At 39.8% G+C, this 18,668-nt stretch overlaps 1 protein-coding gene across 4 annotated transcripts in view; it reads left to right on the top strand.

Moving 5' to 3' along the window:
* ARHGAP32 (Rho GTPase activating protein 32) overlaps window positions 1–18,668 on the top strand; it is a 749,023-nt gene that overhangs the window by 238,207 nt on the left and 492,148 nt on the right. For all 4 annotated transcript variants that reach the window (XM_053691545.1, XM_053691546.1, XM_053691547.1 and 1 more), the window contains exon 3: window positions 17,125–17,231. In XM_053691545.1, coding sequence (XP_053547520.1) covers window positions 17,125–17,231 — 107 coding nt within the window. The remainder of the gene's footprint in view (window positions 1–17,124; window positions 17,232–18,668) is intronic.

The following is an 18,668-nucleotide window of genomic DNA, read 5'->3' on the forward strand; positions in this document are numbered from 1 at the left end:
CACACGTGTATTATGGCTAGCAGTGAAGGGGTTAATTAGGTAGTTTGTAGGGAGCTTGCAGGGTTAATTTTAGCTTTAGTGTAGAGATCAGCCTCCCACCTGACACATCCCACCCCCTGATCCCTCCCAAACAGCTCCCTTCTCTCCCCCACCCCACAATTGTCCCCGCCATCTTAAGTACTGGCAGAAAGTCTGCCAGTACTAAAATAAAAGGTGTTTTTTTTTTTTTTAAAGGAAAAAAAAGAAGCATATTTACATATGCTGTGTTTAGGATCCCCCCTTAACCCCCAACCTCCCTGATCCCCCCCAAAACAGCTCTCTAAGCCTCCCTCTCAGCCTTATTGGGGGCCATCTTGGGTACTGGCAGCTGTCTGCCAGTACCCAGTTTGAACAATCAAATGTTTATTTTTTAATTTTTTTTAATTTTTTTTTTGTGTAGTGTAGCTCAATCCCCCCACGACCTAAATCACACCTAAGGTTTTTTTATAGATTTAAATTTTGTACCACTTTTATTTTGTTTTGGGACACATTTTTTCCGTAGTGTAGCGGTTCCCACCTGCTCCCTCCCCGTGCACGCGCCCGCCCCCGGCCCTCGTGCACGTGCGCGCGCCCGCGGACTAAATACAGTATGCTCACATTTATATCTTTATGTGCATCATTTCTTCATGTGTGCGGTGGGGAGTATTCTTTTTTTTTTTTTATTTCTATTTTGTTACAACGGAGAAAAAAATAATTACAAAAGATAAAAATACATTCACAAATATTACATTCACAGAACCCTATAAAGGATTACATGTTCTGATATAAAAATATTATGACCTATAAACTTACTTTCTCATGCAAGATGTATCGAGTCCACAGATTCATCCAATACTTGTGGGATATTCTCCTTCCCAACAGGAAGTGGCAAAGAGAGCACCCACAGCAGAGCTGTCTATATAGCTCCTCCCCTAACTCCACCCCCAGTCATTCTCTTTGCCGGCTCTAAGCAATAAGGAAGGGTAAAGTGATGTGGTGACAAAAATGTTAGTTTTTATTTTCTCAAGCAAGAGTTTGTTATTTTAGATGGTACCAGTGTGTACTATTTACTCTCAGGCAGAAAGGAGATGAAGATTTCTGCATGGAGGATGATAATCTTAGCACTTTGTAACTAAGATTCACTGCTGTTCCCACAGAGGCTGAGGAGTACAAGAAACTTCAGTTGGGGGAACGGTTTGCATGCTAAGCTGCATTGAGGTAATTTTTTTCTAGACAGACTGTGATAATTCTAGAAAAGGCTGACAATATCCCCATGAGGGAAGGGTAAGCTGTATTCAGAGACTTAGTGGGGAATTACCAGCTTACATAAAGGGCTAAGTTAATACTGGTTGACACTTATAAGAAAGGCTAACGTTTTTTATTAAGTTAAACGTTTTTGAGGGACTTTTGGAGGTTCATTTGAGCTTACTTAAGGGTTATTAACCCACCTGGCTAGCTTAGAAATACTGTGGTGTGTTTCTTTTAGGCCCCACAGACATCGAGTGTGGTGGGAGGGGCCTATTTTTGCGCTTCAGTTGCGCAGTTGTTTTTACAAAGCAAGACATCAAGCTGCTACACAGGAGGGTCCTGCTGTAATTTGAGGGCCTAAAGGAAGTATTTTCCCCACAAAATCTATCCCTAAGGGCAGGTAGGCGCCACAGCAGAGCTGTGGTAAGGTGCTGATCGTTTTTTTCCGGTTTTTGGCGTTTTGTCAATCCGTTTTTTGCATTAAGGGGTTAATTGTTTATTTTGCTGGTGGGGCAATCTTATTGAAGCTTTAAGAATACACTGTAAAAATTTTGAAAAGTTTACTGCTTTTTTACACTGTTTTGCAGAATTTGTGCACTTTATTTTCTCTTAAAGGCACAGTTCCGTTTTTTCTAAGTGTTGTTTTTACTTTGAATAAAGGGTTTTCCAAGCTTGCTTGTTTCATTACTAGCCTGTTAAACATGTCTGACATCAAGGAAACTCCTTGTTCAATGTGTTTAGAAGCCATTGTGGAACCCCCTCTTAGAATGTGTCCCACTTGCACTGATATGTCTATACATTTTAAAGAGCATATCGTAGCACTTAAAACTATAGCCCTAGATGATTCTCAGACAGAAAGAAATGAGGTTATACCATCTAGCTCTCCCCAAGTGCCACAACCAGTAACGCCCCTGCACAAGTGACGCCAAGTACCTCTAGTGCGTCTACTTCATTTACCTTACAAGACATGGCCGCAGTTATGAATACTACCCTCACAGAGGTTTTATCTAAACTGCCTGGGTTGCAAGGAAAGCACGATAGCTCTGAGTTAAGAACAAATGCTGAGCCTTCTGACGCTTTAGTAGCCGTATCCGATATACCCTCACAATGCTCTGAAGTAGGGGTAAGGGATTTGCTATCTGAGGGAGAGATTTCTGATTCAGGTAAGAAGCTCCCTCAGACAGATTCTGATATGACGGCGTTTAAATTTAAGCTAGAACACCTCCGCTTGTTGCTCAGGGAGGTATTAGCGACTCTGGATGATTGTGACCCTATTGTGGTTCCAGAGAAATTGTGTAAAATGGACAAATAACTAGAGGTTCCAGTTTACACTGATGTTTTTCCGGTCCCTAAGAGGATTGCGAACATTGTCACTAGGGAGCGGATAGACCAGGTATTCCGTTCACTTCCCCTCCTGTTTTTAAAAAAAATGTTTCCCATATCAGACACCATGCGGGACTCGTGGCAGATGGTCCCTAAGGCGGAGGGAGCTATTTCTATACTCGCCAAGCGTACAACTATACCTATTGAGGACAGTTGTGCTTTCAAAGATCCTATGGATAAAAAATTAGAGGGTCTCCTAAAGAAAATTTTTGTTCATCAAGGTTTCTCTTGTTAAGTGTAGTCAGTCCACGGGTCATCCATTACTTATGGGATTATATCTCTTCCCCAACAGGAAGTTGCAAGAGGATCACCCAAGCAGATCTGCTATATAGCTCCTCCCCTCACATGTCATATCCAGTCATTCTCTTGCAAGCTAACTAAAGATAGGTTGTTGTGAGAGGTCTGTGGTGTTTTTAAACTTAGTTTATTTCTTCAATCAAAAGTTTGTTATTTTAAGTGTGCTGTTTGTTTCTCAGGCAGCATTAGAAGAAGAATCTGCCTGCGTTTTCTATGATCTTAGCAGACGTAACTAAGATCCACTGGCTGTTCTCGCACATTCTGAGGAGTGAGGTAACTTCAGAAAAGGGGAACAGCATGCAGGGCCCCCCTGCAAACGAGGTATGTGCAGTAAATTATTTTTCTAAGCAATGGAATTGACTGAGAAATTACTGCTGATACCAATGTAATGTAAGTACAGCCTTAAATGCAGTTTTAGCGACTGGTATTAGGCTGAGGAGTGTGTGCACACTGAAGTATTTTTCTAGGGAATGGAATTTGACTCAGAAAATACTGTTAATACTGAAGTAATGTGTGAGCCTTAACTGCAGTAAAAGTGACTGGTAGCAGGCTTATTAATAACACTTCATAACTTTTAAAATGTATGTTCAAAACGTTTACTGGCATGTTAATCGTTTTTTGTGAGGTACTTGGTGATAAAACTTATTGGGGCATGATTTTTACCACATGGCTAACTTTTGTTTCTGCATAGAAACAGTTAACTGAGCTTCCCCACTGTTGTAATATGAGTGGGAGGGGCCTATTTTAGCGCTTTTTTGAGCAGTAAAAATTCAGTCACAATCTTCCTACTTCATCCTCCATGATCCAGGACGTCTCTAGAGAGCTCAGGGGTCTTCAAAATTCATTTTGAGGGAGGTAATCAGTCACAGCAGACCTGTGACAGTGTGTTTGACTGTGATAAAAACGTTAATTATTAAATTGTTATCCGTTTTTGGGTATTAAGGGGTTAATCATCCATTTGCTGGTGGGTGCAATCCTTTGCTAACTTAATACATTTACTGTGAAAATTTGGTTGCTATAACTAATTTGGTTCATTGTTATTTCAACTGTGACAGCTTTTTGTGCTTCTTAAAGGCACAGTAGCGTTTTTTTATATTGCTTGTAAATTTATTTGAAAAGTATTTTCCAAGCTTGCTAGTCTCATTGCTAGTCTGTTTAAACATGTCTGACACGGATGAATCTGTTTGTTCACTATGTATGAAGGCCAATGTGGAGCCCCATACAAGGTTGTGTACTAAATGCATTGATGTAACTTTGAATAAAAGTCAGTCTTTACATGCAAAGAAATTATCACCAGACAACGAGGGGGAAGTTATGCCGACTAACTCTCCTCACGTGTCAGTACCTTTGCCTCCCGCTCAGGAGGTGCGCGATTTTGTGCGGCTCTGAATGATTGTAACACGGTTGCAATTCCAGAAAAATTATGTAGGTTGGATAGATACTATGCGGTACCGGTGTGTACTGACGTGTTTCCTATACCTAAAAGGCTTACAGAGATTATTAGCAAGGAGTGGGATAGACCCGGTGTGACTTTTTCCCCTCCTCCCATATTTAGGAAAATGTTTCCTATAGACCCCACCACACGAGACTTATGGCAGACGGTCCCTAAGGTGGAGGGAGCGGTTTATACTTTAGCTAAGCGTACCACTATCCCGGTGGAGGATAGTTGTGCTTTTTCAGATCCAATGGATAAAAAAATTAGAGGGTTACCTTAAGAAAATGTTTGTTCAACAAGGTTTTATCTTACAGCCCCTTGCATGCATTGCGCCTGTCACTGCTGCGGCGGCATTCTGGTTTGAGTCTCTGGAAGAGGCCATTCGCATAGCTCCATTGGATGAAATTATGAACAAGCTTAAAGCATTTAAGCTAGCTAACGCATTTGTTTCTGATGCCATCGTACATTTAACCAAACTTACGGCTAAGAACTCCGGATTTGCCATCCAAGCGCGCAGAGCGCTATGGCTTAAATCCTGGTCAGCTGACGTGACTTCTAAATCTAAATTGCTTAATATTCCTTTCAAAGGGCAGACCTTATTCGGGCCCGGCTTGAAAGAAATTATCGCTGACATTACGGGAGGTAAGGGCCAAATCAAAGGCCAAACAGTCTAATTTTCGTGCCTTTCGTAACCTCAAGGCAGGAGCAGCATCAACTTCCTCCGCTCCAAAACAGGAAGGAGCTGTTGCTCGTTACAGACAGGGCTGGAAAACTAACCAGTCCTGGAACAAGGGCAAGCAGGCCAGAAAACCTGCTGCGGCCCCTAAGACAGCATGAAGAGAGGGCCCCCTATCCGGAAACGGATCTAGTGGGGGGCAGACTATCTCTCTTCGCCAAGGCTTGGGCAAGAGATGTCCAGGATCCCTGGGCATTGGAGATCATATCTCAGGGATATCTTCTGGACTTCAAAGCTTCTCCTCCACAAGGGAGATTTCATCTTTCAAGGTTATCAGCAAACCAAATAAAGAAAGAGGCGTTTCTACGCTGTGTACAAGACCTCTTACTAATGGGGGTGATCCACCCAGTTCCGCGGACGGAACACAGGCAGGGATTCTATTCAAATCTGTTTGTGGTTCCCAATAAAGAGGGAACCTTCAGACCAATCTTGGACTTAAAGATCCTAAACAAATTCCTAAGAGTTCCATCATTCAAAATGGAAACTATTTGAACCATCCTACCCATGATCCAAGAGGGTCAGTACATGACCACTGTGGACTTAAAGGATGCCTACCTTCACATACCGATTCACAAGGATCATTATCGGTACCTAAGATTTGCCTTCCTAGACGGGCATTACCAGTTTGTAGCTCTTCCCTTCGGGTTAGCTACGGCTCCAAGAATCTTTACAAAGGTTCTGGGCTCACTTCTGGCGGTACTAAGACCGCAAGGCATAGCGGTGGCTCCGTACCTAGACGACATTCTGATACAAGCGTCAAGTTTTCAAACTGCCAAGTCTCATACAGAGATAGTTCTGGCATTTCTGAGGTCGCATGGGTGGAAGGTGAACGTGGAAAAGAGTTCTCTATTACCACTCACAAGGGTTCCCTTCCTTCTCTGAAGGATTTGCAAGGCTGCGACTTGGTCTTCACTTCACACTTTTTCAAAGTTTTACAAATTTGACACTTTTGCTTCTTCGGAGGCTATTTTTGGGAGAAAGGTACTTCAGGCAGTAGTTCCCTCCGTTTAAAGTTCCTGCCTTGTCCCTCCCTTCATCCGTGTACTTTAGCTTTGGTATTAGTATCCCATAAGTAATGGATGACCCGTGGACTGACTACACTTAACAAGAGAAAACATAATTTATGCTTACCTGATAAATTTATTTCTCTTGTAGTGTAGTCAGTCCACGGCCCGCCCTGTCTTTTAAGGCAGATCTAAATTTTTAATTAAACTCCAGTCACCACTGCACCCTATGGTTTCTCCTTTCTCGTCTTGTTTCGGTCGAATGACTGGATATGACATGTGAGGGGAGGAGCTATATAGCAGATCTGCTTGGGTGATCCTCTTGCAACTTCCTGTTGGGGAAGAGATATAATCCCATAAGTAATGGATGACCCGTGGACTGACTACACTACAAGAGAAATAAATTTATCAGGTAAGCATAAATTATGTTTTTCTTCTCCAACCTATTGCGTGCATTGTTCCTGTAACCACTGCAGCTGCTTTCTGGTTCGAGGCTCTGGAAGAGGCTCTTCAGACGGAGACCCCATTAGAGGATATTATGGATAGAATTAAGGCTCTTAAACTGGCTAATTCTTTCATTACAGATGCCGCTTTTCAACTGGCAAAATTAGCGGCAAATAATTCTGGTTTTGCCATTTTAGCGCGCAGAGCGTTATGGCTTAAGTCCTGGTCAGCGGATGTGTCGTCAAAATCTAAACTTTTGAACATCCCTTTCAAAGGAAAGACCCTCTTCAGGCTTGAACTGAAGGAGATTATTTCAGACATCACTGGAGGGAAAGGCCATGCCCTCCCTCAGGATAAATCAAATAAAATAAGGACCAAACAAAATAATTTTCGTTCCTTTTGAAACTTCAAGGGTGGTCCCGCTTAGTCTTCCCCTGCTGCAAAGCAAGAGGGTAACTTTGCTCAATCCAAGTCAGTCTGGAGACCTAATCAGGCTTGGAACAAGGGTAAACAGGCCAAGAATCCTGCAGCTGCCTCTAAGACAGCATGAAGGGGAAGCCCCCGATCCGGGACCAGATCTAGTAGGGGGCAGACTCTCTCTCTTCGCTCAGGCTTGGGCAAGAGATGTTCACGATCCCTGGGCTTTAGAAATTGTGTCCCAGGGATATCTTCTGGAATTCAAAGACTCCCTTCCAAGGGGGAGATTTCACATTTCTCAATTGTCTGCAAACCAGACAAAGAGAGAGGCGTTCTTACGCTGTGTAGAAGACCTACATACCATGGGAGTGATTCACCCAGTTCCAAAAGCGGAACAGGGGCTAGGGTTTTACTCAAACCTGTTTGTGGTTCCCAAAAAAGAAGGAACTTTCAGACCAATCTTGGATCTCAAGATCTTAAACAAATTCCTCAGAGTTCCATCTTTCCAGATGGAGACTATTCGGACTATTCTGCCACTGATCCAGGAAGGTCAATATATGACCACCGTGGACTTAAAGGATGCATATCTGCACATCCCTATTCACAGAGATCATCACCAATTTCTCAGGTTCGCCTTTCTGGACAGGCATTACCAGTTTGCGGCCCTTCCCTTCGGGTTGGCCACGGCTCCCAGACTTTTCACAAAGGTGCTAGGGTCCCTTCTGGCGGTTCTAAGACCGCGGGGCATAGCAGTAGCGCCTTATCTAGACGACATCTTTATTCAAGCGTCAACTTTCCAACTAGCCAAGTCTCACACGGACATCGTGTTGGCTTTTCTGAGATCTCATGGGTGGAAGGTGAACATAAAAAAAGAGCTCTCTTCCCTCTCACAAGAGTTTCCTTCCTAGGGACTCTGATAGACTCGGTAAAAATGAAAATATTTCTGACGGAGGTCAGGAAATCGAAACTTGTAACCACCTGCCGAGCTCTTCACTCCATTCCTCGGCCGTCAGTAGCTCAGTTTATAGAGGTAATCGGACTAATGGTAGCGCCAATGGACATAGTTCCATTTGCTCGTCTACACCTCAGACCACTGCAACTCTGCATGCTCGAACAGTGGAATGGGGATTATGAAGATTTATCTCCTCAGATACATCTGGATCAGGAGACCAGAGATTCTCTTCTCTGGTGGTTGTCACAGGTTCACCTGTCCCGGGGAATTTGTTTCCGCAGGCCAGAGTGGGTCATAGTAACGACAGATGCCAGCCTACTGGGCTGGGGTGCAGTCAGGAACTCCCTGAATGCTCAGGGTCTATTGACTTAGGAGGAGGCTTTCCTCCCGATAAATATTCTAGAACTGAGAGCGATATTCAATGCGCTTCAGGCGTGGCCTCAACTGGCTGCGGCCAAATTCATTAGATTTCAGTCGGACAACATCACGACTGTAGCTTATATCAATCATCAAGGAGGAACACAGAGTTCTCTAGCGATGATAGAGGTGACCAAAATAATCCGATGGGCAGAGACTCACTCTTGCCATCTTTCAGCAATCCATATCCCAGGGGTAGAGAACTGGGAGGCAGATTTCCTAAGTTGTCAGACTTTTCATCCGGGGGAGTGGGAGCTCCATCCGGAAGTATTTGCCCAACTGATTCAGCTATGGGGCACACCAGAATTAGATCTGATGGTGTCTTGTCAGAACGCCAAGCTTCCTTGTTATGGATCCAGGTCAAGGGATCCCCAGGCAGTACTGATAGATGCTCTAGCAGTGCCCTGGTTCTTCAACCGGCCTATGTGTTTCCACCATTTCCTCTCCTTCCTCGTCTGATTGCCAGAATCAAGCAGGAGAGAGCTTCAGTGATTTTGATAGCACCTGCGTGGCCACGCAGGACTTGGTATGCAGATCTGGTGGACATGTAATCCGTTCCACCGTGGACTCTGCCGATGAGGCAGGATCTTCTAATTCAGGGTCCATTCAAGCATCCAAATCTAATTTTTCTGTGGCTGACTGCTTGGAGATTGAACGCCTGATTTTATCAAAGCGTTGTTTCTCTGAGTCGGTCATTGATACCTTGATTCAGGCTAGAAAGCCTGTCACCAGGAAAATCTATCATAAGATATGGCGTAAATATCTTTATTGGTGTGAATCCAAGGGTTACTCATGGAGTAAGATTAGGATTCCAAGGATATTGTCTTTTCTCCAAGAAGGATTGGAGAAGGGATTATTAGTTAGTTCCTTAAAGGGACAGATATCTGCTTTGTCTATTCTTTTACACAAACGTCTGGCAGATGTTCCAGACGTTCAGGCGTTTAGTCAGGCTTTAGTTAGAATCAAGCCTGTGTTTAAACCTGTTGCTCTGCCATGGAGTTTAAATTTAGTTCTTAAAGTTCTTCAAGGGGTTCCGTTTGAACCTGTGCATTCCATAGATATTAAGCTTCTATCTTGGAAAGTTCTGTTTTTAGTAGCTATCTCTTCGGCTCGAAGAGTTTCTGAATTATCTGCTTTACAGTGTGACTCACCTTATCTTGTTTTCCATGCGGATAAGGTGGTTTTGCGTACCAAACCTGGATAAGGTGGTTTTGCGTACCAAACCTTCCTAAGGTTGTTTCTAATAGAAATATCAATCAGGAAATTGTTGTTCCTTCTCTGTGTCCTAATCCTTCTTCCAAGAAGGAACGTCTGTTGCACAACCTAGATGTGGTTTGTGCTTTAAAGTTATACTTACAAGCAACTAAAGATTTCCGTCAAACATCTTCATTGTTTGTTGTCTATTCTGGAAAGCGGAGAGGTCAAAAGGCTACGGCAACCTCTCTTTCTTTTTGGCTGAAAAGCATCATCCGTTTGGCTTATGAGACTGCTGGCCAGCAGCCTCCTGAAAGGATTACTGCTCACTCTACTAGAGCAGTGGCTTCCACATGGGCTTTTAAAAATGAGGCTTCTGTTGAACAGATTTGTAAGGCGGCGACTTGGTCTTCGCTTCATACTTTTTTACAAATTTTACAAATTTGATACTTTTGCTTCTTCGGAGGCTATTTTTAGGAGAAAGGTTCTACAAGCAGTGGTGCCCTCCGTTTAGGTACCTGTCTTGTCCCTCCCTTCATCCGTGTCCTAAAGCTTTGGTATTGGTATCCCACAAGTATTGGATGAATCCGTGGACTCGATACATCTTGCAAGAGAAAACAAAATTTATGCTTACCTGATAAATTTCTTTCTCTTGTGATGTATCGAGTCCACGGCCCGCCCTGTCTATTTAAGACAGGTAATATATTTTAGTCACCTCTATACTTCAGTCATCTCTGCACCCTATAGTTTCTCCTTTTTCTTCCTAACCTTCGGTCGAATGACTGGGGGGTGGAGTTAGGGGAGGAGATATATAGACAGCTCTGCTGTGGGTGCTCTCTTTGCCACTTCCTGTTGGTAAGGAGAATATCCCACAAGTATTGGATGAATCCGTGGACTCGATACATCGCAAGAGAGAGAAATTTATCAGGTAAGCATACATTTTGTTTTCTCTATAAAGACCTTTAATCTAGTAAACCTAAGTAGGGTAGGACAAACTAAACAAAACCGCAACAACACCAAGAAAAAAAAAACAAAAAAACTGTTCCCCCTCTCTCTCCGTTCCAGCTGGCCTGCCCTTTAGCAGTTTTAATTAGGTTTATGTAGGAATTTGTCCCAGTAGAAACGTATCGACTGTAAAACATGTACTATTTTAGATTTTATGTAAGTATATTCCTCAAGTGTCAAAAGCTCATTAATTCTTGAGAATATTAACTCTTTATCAGGGACACGTGTTTTCTTCCAGTTCCTCGCTAGCATGGATTTCATGCCTTTTAATACATACAGTATAAGTTTGGCTCTGAGTTTACATATACCTTTAATAGGCTATATAATAGATCAGTATATATAGATCATTGTAAATCCTCTTTACCACTTATCTCCTGAATACATTTAGAGATTACACACCATGAGTTTTTTATCATGGGACAAACCAACCATACATGTTTCATACTACCTACCAAACCACACCTTCTCCAACACTGATTGGAAGCGTTTGGATAATTGCTGTGTAGACTGGCCAGGGTCAGATACCATCTGGTAAGAATTTTATAATTTAACTCTTGAATATTAGAGGAGGATGATGAACTGGCTGTCCTAGAAAATATCTGTAGGCAATCTGTATCTTCCAATTGCCCCCCCCCCTCCTTTTCCCATTTTTGTGTATATATATATGGTTTTTAATGTCCTCTGATATAGTTAGAAGTTTATAACTAAATGAAATATTGCCCTTCATGGGAGTTTCTGTCTGGCAGGCTTTTTCAAAAGCTGTAAGTTGTCTTACTAAATTTACCTTTTCTGTGTGAATTTCCAAATAATCATGTAATTGCATATATTTCAGCCGTTTCAAATATATCCCATCCGCAAGATTCAGTAACTCCTGTTGTGGCTTAAGTTTTCCCATTTACAATAAAATTGTTCAATGATACTGTTTGGCATGGTTTTTGCGGACTAAGACGATTATGATTGAGGCCCCCTTGAAACTCAGCGTTGATAATAATCGGCAATAATGGGGAAGGGATAGTTGAAATATTACTGTGGTAAAAAGACAAAAACAAAAACAGAGGCGCCACTTGTGTAGATCAATAAGAACCACTATGATCCAAAATGTGAATAGATTCAGGGTACTCACAAAAGCGATGGCACTCTGTTGTGCCAATAGAGACTGGCTGGTATTCTGCAGCAAACCAGCTGGCTGATCAGAGGAATCTCCAACAGATATAGGCAGCACTGTAATCCAATGGCACCGAATCACTACGACAGCAGTCTCAATGGCAATGGCTCCCTCAGGCTGGAACTAGGAGGTGGATAAGGAGAAGGGCTATGATACCCTTGGGTTACTGATAAGGAGTCTATCACAACAACCGCCAGACTTATGTAAAAGTTAAAAATCAGTATTTTATTATACAAAATAAAAATACCAAAGGTATAACAAAATTACAGCTGGATGTGTGAAAATGAATCTCCTTTTAAAATACAGAGTATGATAGCGACGCAACGCTTTTGTGAGTACCCTGCATCTATTCACATTTTGGATTATAGTGGTTCTTATTGATCTACACATGTGGCGCCTCTGTTTTTGTTTTTGTCTTTTTACCACAGAAGTTTATCATCCCTTCGGGTGAAGACAGAGAGCTGCCTTTGGACATTTGAGGATATCTGCTGGACTTTTTATTATTTCCTTATTATTTCCTTGGCCGCTTTTACCAGTATATTCTATACACTTGTTACTTTGTATATACCACACTTATACATAGTTTTTGATTGGTTTGTTTTATATGAATTTTATCTTTACATTTTAGTGTTATCATAATTAGTTTTAGCGCCTCCTATAGGAGCCCTGTGATCTTTTATCACGGATATTCCTTTTTTCTAGTTGAAATATTAGAATGCTCTGATATAATTGTACCCCACTGTTTGAAAGTATGGTTAATCATCGGGAATTTTTTTTTATGCTTAAGGGCCTCACTTCTGCTAATGTCCAAATTAGTTAATCATTTCTGCGCCACTAAATTATTTTCTAAAGATATCCAAGCTCTATTCTTATAATTAAAGTGCCAATCTAATATTCTTTGGAGTGTTATAGCTCTATAATTCCTGATATCCGGGACCCCCAGACCACCTTTTTTCCTTGACATATATAAAATAAAAGCTTTAATTCTGGGTTTTGTATGCTTTCAGATAAAGGAATTAATCATTCTTTGAAGATTGGCACAGAAAGTACACAAAAGTCTTATGGGTACTGTCTGGAGTATATATAAAATTTGCAGAAGAATGTTCATTTTTATAGTATGTATTCGACCTAGCCATGATAAGGATTTAGATTGCCAGGCTTTAAGATCTCTTTGAAGGTCATTAAATAATTTGAGGTAATTATCAGAAAAGAGTTGATTATCCTCTGACGACAGATATACCCCCAGGTATTTTAAAGAGGTCTCTTTCTAAGTATAAGAACTATATAATTTACATTCCTGGTTTTCCCTAAATGACATTGAGATCTCAATAGCTTCCAATTTATTCTTTGAATTCCTCCCAAACCCCTGAAGAACAGGGTCTAGGTTTTGGATAGATCTAACTGGTGGGGAGTATTTTGACCTAGGCTGTCCTTGGCGTGTGTATTGGTAAATTGGGTAGATAAATTCAGAGTTCACATAGTAAAACAATAAAAAGTGTGATATAATGGCCTTGAGCCCAATAATATGCTACTTACCTGGCATTGACAATTCAATGTTAAATGTATGTAGTAAAGGTCTTAATATTTGTACCCTGTAACCATTCCTCCCCAAGTTATGCAAGAAATGACATTTTGAAAAAGGTGACCGGCTCTTCCAATTTCATAAAGCCTTGTCATTTTTTTCCTAATTTTCTTCTGTATAGAAGACGGCTGGGGGGTAACTACAGGGATCTCAACTTTGACGGGGCCGGGTGTTTTAGGGGGCTCTACCCATCCAGCTTTAAGTAAAGATTTAGTTTTATAATTTAGTATGTGTTAATATTCAGGCATTGTGATTGTGCCGCTTTTGTGATGGAGCAATATAATTTGTAGAACTTAGCGGTGCTTTGGAAGAGGTTTTGTTACGTACACATCTGATGGATGATTTCCAGAATGTGGGAGGTTAAAGGGACACTGAACCCAAATTTTTTTCTTTCATGATTCAGATAGAGCAGCAACTTTCTAATTTACTCCTATTGTCAATTTTTCTTAGTTCTCTTGGCATCTTTATTTTAAAAAGCAGGAATGTAAGCTTAAGAGCCGGCCCATTTTTTGTTCAGAATGCTGGATAGCTCCTGCTTATTGGTGGCTACATTTAGTATCCCTTTAACCTCCCACTTCCTGGAAACCATCAATCAGATGTGTATGTAACAGAACTTCTTCCAAAGCACTGCTAAGTTCTGCCAGTTATATTCTTCTACCACAAAAGCTGCACAATCACAATGCCTGAATATTAACAGATACCACATTCCAAACATTTTTTACTCAAAGCTGGATAGGTAGAGCCCCCTAGAATACCGGGCCCCGTCAAAGTTGAGATCCCTGTAGTTACGCCCCTGCCCTCTTCTATACAGAAGAAAATGAGAAAAAATGACGAAACGTATGATTTTTTAAAAAAAATGTCACTTCTTGCACTTCATGCTCTATCTGAAACACAAAAAAAATGGGTTCAGTTTCCCTTTTAAGAGCTTGTGGGCAATGGCCCTTCAGAATTTTATGGGTGTGGCTGTGTGAGGTGTGTGGTTACACATGGGAGTGTGGCTACAGGTGGGGTGGGGTCATGTCCAGGCGTGGCACCGAGGGTCCGTACTGCAGGATGCTTGGCAAATATGCAGTAGAAATGAGGGGAGGAGCACTGCTACAGACTTTACCATGGGACCCAGAAAACACCCCTGAAATGGTTTATTTTATAATCTGTTGCAGCAGTTTCAAATAGATATTCCGGTCTTGCAGAGGCATGTGCTTCTCCACCAGTAGAGATGTGGGAGTTTCCTGATCAGCCACTGAGCATTATGAGCATTAGTAGGAAATGCTAAACTGCTTTAAATTAACATTTTGGAAATATTATCTATTTAATTGTGAAAAAGATAAGTAATTGATCTTTGAATCTCTCTGTGTTGTGTATGTGTGTGTGTATATGTATGTGTGTATGTATATATATATGTGTGTGCATATGTATGTGTGTATGTATATATATATGTGTGTATATGTATGTGTGTATGTATATATATATGTGTGTGTGTATATGTATGTGTGTATGTATGTATATATATATATATATATATCTCAAAATAACAAGAGTATTGCATTGAGCAATGATACTTTTTTATTGGACTAACTATACATTTATAAGTTGACAAGCTTTCGGAAGAGTTCCTTCCTTTATCAAGTCTGAAGCAAATATATATATATATGTATGTGTGTATGTGTGTGTATATATGTGTATATATATATATATATATATATATATATATATATATATATATATATATATATATATATATATATATATATATATATATAATGTGTGTATAGAATTGTCTGATGGTAGTTGTGTATTCCTGAGTATTCAGCACCTGCAGGAACAGCAACTACCTGGGACATAGTCCAGAGCTTCTCTGTTGATATTTCATTAGATAGAAGATTCTGTTTGTTTCCTTGGAGAATCGCACAAGCGCTCTTCCCAGCATTGCTTGTCCCAGAAGTGGATACAGTTAGGATTATTAGCTCACAATCCATGGAATTTCCTCATTAATAACTTCTAAAAAGCTGCATCCTTACTTTAACCTACCAGCTGGTTTCAGAGCTTATTGTGCCCTCTGCTGGTTACAAGATGTGTGTATTGAAACAGGTCTTTTAGTTGTTGTTCCTGGCTGATTGTGTGTTGTTTTCTCTCATTGTTTCAAGCCCTTTATTTCCAAATTTATGTATATTTTATTTTTGTTACTAAAAATCAATTTTTGATTAATTTTAATAATTATGCTATACAATTAAAGAAATACATCTTCCCAATTTACTTGGGAATGCAACTACAACTGATGTAACAAGCTACCCCATCCTTATGTCTCTGCACCCTAAACCTGTAGACTGTGAGCTCTCCGGAGCAGGGCCCTCTTGTTCCTATACCAGATTTGTATAGTTTTATGTTTTGTATTTTTATCAAAATGTTGTCATTGTATATTGTACCCAGCGCTATGGAATTTGGCAGCGCTATACAAATAAATGATGATAATAATAATACGTCTGATATCAATAAAGAAGTTAATTTGTCTTTTTAAAGGGATGTAAATCTGTCTGTTTTATTGCACTAAGCAGTGGGTTACCTTAATACAAATCATTGCAATGTTTATTGTCCATTTTAAAATGATTTTACCATTTTTTTTGAGGGGTCCACTATTTACTGTCAAAGCCCCACAAGAGGTCTGTGAGTGTTACAGGAAGGCAAAGTAATAACTTTTCCTTTGATGTGGTTGATAGGAGACACCTGCTCCAGCTGCAGGCAGTTTATTGCCCATGCTCAGTAGAGAACGTTTGCAGCAAAAATTGTGTGACCCATAAAACTTCTGTTCTGTTCTGCCCTGGTAGCTCCCTTATCTAGCTGCAGGCAGTGGCTACACTGAGATTTTCTAAGTGCTCATTTAGCAAGAAAATATGTTTTGCTATTTTGTAACACAGTCCGTTTCTTTTTATGTTTACTTTGATTCCACTTTTTTTCTTCTTCTAAAGGACCACTTTTTTTTATATCCCTTTAATTCTATGCTTATTGAACATTTTTATATGAAATACATTTTAAGCTACTATTTTTATAAGCTAAAGGAATATTCTAGTGTATTTTTTAATTTTAAATGAATTCTTGTTTAACAATGCAAAACGGTTAAATGCAGTTAAAGAAACAGAAAGCACCTTGCAAGACAAGAATTTTATTTTTTTATTTTTAAATCTATGCTCTCTGAATCATGAAAGTCTTATTTTAACTTTCATGTCCCATGTAACGTTAGAACAGATGTTTCTGTTAACACTTATTTACATCGAAGACCATTACCATTTGAATATTACTTCTGAGCGTTGATTCCCATAGACTTGCATTGACAACGAGCAGAATCTACATTAAAATCTTACATTTGATATAGGGGAAAATGAACTTTTTTTGTAACAAAAATGAATGTTCACTATTCCACAAACTTTTTCTATTGGCTTAGAATAAGCAAATGCATTAAACACTGATTATTTTACATAAAATGTACCAAGCTTTCTCATTATTAGGAGTGCTCTCTATCCCGTTTACTGTTCTGTCTTACAAACATTTTGTGTTCTAATATTTTATGTTTCTGATACTTTATATCAATTTTTAATCATATGTGACAGTTATCTCATTAATTCATATTGCAGTTGTCATGAAATATTATGTAAAATATTATAGGAAATATTCAATATTAGAAGTAAGTAACCTCTTAGCTATGATTTAAACTCATTCACCGGTTATTGTTATTTCTTGTATCTTAATATGTGATGATCTTCCTGTTGACATATGTTGTACAAGCTCACTTTGCATTGTTTGTGTTAACCATATGATTTCTGTTCCTGTTATAGGCCAGAGGAGCAGATATCCCAGTCCCAGGAGAAATACAGGTTCCTGCAGAACTCCCGATGCGTTCTTGCGGCAGCACGGCCAGCATGAAGGTCAAGAATGTGAAAAAGTAAGTGCTTGTATTCTTACACTGAGTAGTTAAGTAGTGTAAGGATATTGTTGCCTCTACGGTGGGGTCTGCAAATGTGTCACCCATAATAAATTAGCTGGTGCTGCTTCTCTGGGCTGTAAACAAACGGCTAAAGGGTGCTATTTTAATGCTTAATACATTACTTAGGATTCCAAGCTGCATATCAGTAAATGCACTTTTATTGTTGATATTTATCATGGATTTAAAATAAAAAAATGTCTTTATATTTTTTATTTAAATAAAACAAAAGGTAACATGGACACAATAGAACTAGATTATCACCAGTTTGAATACAAACTCTCAAAAAAAGGTTTGCTCCCCCCTGATCTATGGGTTTCTTTAGAAAATGTTACAAAAATGGAGGCTAAGCATCACTCATCAAATAATAACAGGTATCACTGAATGTTTTCTCTGTATCAAAGGTTTTCTTCCTTGAAATGGAGCCTTAGATCTGATCCTTAGAGGCAAGTTATTTCAGATGAGTGGCATGAACGGTTGGTTCTTGCTTTTGGATTTGATAGGTGCTATGATATAGGATTATGAATGTCTGAGGGGTGAACATATCCTGGTAGATCATAAAGCATGTTATTTTACAAGAATTTAATATAGTTCCCTTATGATTCTGTTGGTGCAGTCTATTGCATAAAAGACTCAACCTAATTTTCACCTGGACATTAGAAACTATGGTGACGCTTCTCTAAAGTTCTCTGGGCTGGTGAGATTCTATAACAAAGCTTGCCAGCCCTTCTATTTTCCTGGTGGAATTCTATAAAGTCACTTTGTACCCTGAAAACAGGGTGTCTCGCTAAGGGGGCGTATACTGTATTTTCGTATGGAAAGGAGGTGCATACAATTAAATTTGTAATTTAAAAATCATACAAAATGAATAATTGAACCATTCACATAAAAATATGAAGGAAAAAAATATATTAAGATTCATAAAAAATCGTATTTTGTATAAAAAAAATTACATTTGCGTGTAAATTACACAGGAATAAATTATATGAAATATGCACAGTGTAAATAGTAATTTAAAGGGATACTAAACCCAAATTTTGTCTTTCATGATTTAGGTACAGCATGCAATTTTAAGCAACTTTCTAATTCACTCCTATTATCAATTTTTCCTTGTTCACATGCTATCTTGATTTTAAAAAGCTAGACTGTAAGCTTAAGAGCCGTCCCATTTTTGGTTCAGCACCTGGGTAGCACTTGCTGATTGGTGGCTAAATGTAGCAAACCAATCAGCAAGCGCTACCCAGGTGCTGAAGCAAAAATGGGCCTGCTCCTAACCTTACATTTCTACTATTTCAAATAAAGACATCAAGAGAACAAAGAAAATTTGAAAATAGGATCAAATGAGAAAGTTGCTTAAAATTGCATGCTCTATCTGAATTGTGAAATAAAATATTTGGG

The sequence above is a fragment of the Bombina bombina genome, chromosome 8 (assembly GCF_027579735.1).
Source record: "Bombina bombina isolate aBomBom1 chromosome 8, aBomBom1.pri, whole genome shotgun sequence".
Classification (NCBI taxonomy): domain Eukaryota; kingdom Metazoa; phylum Chordata; class Amphibia; order Anura; family Bombinatoridae; genus Bombina; species Bombina bombina.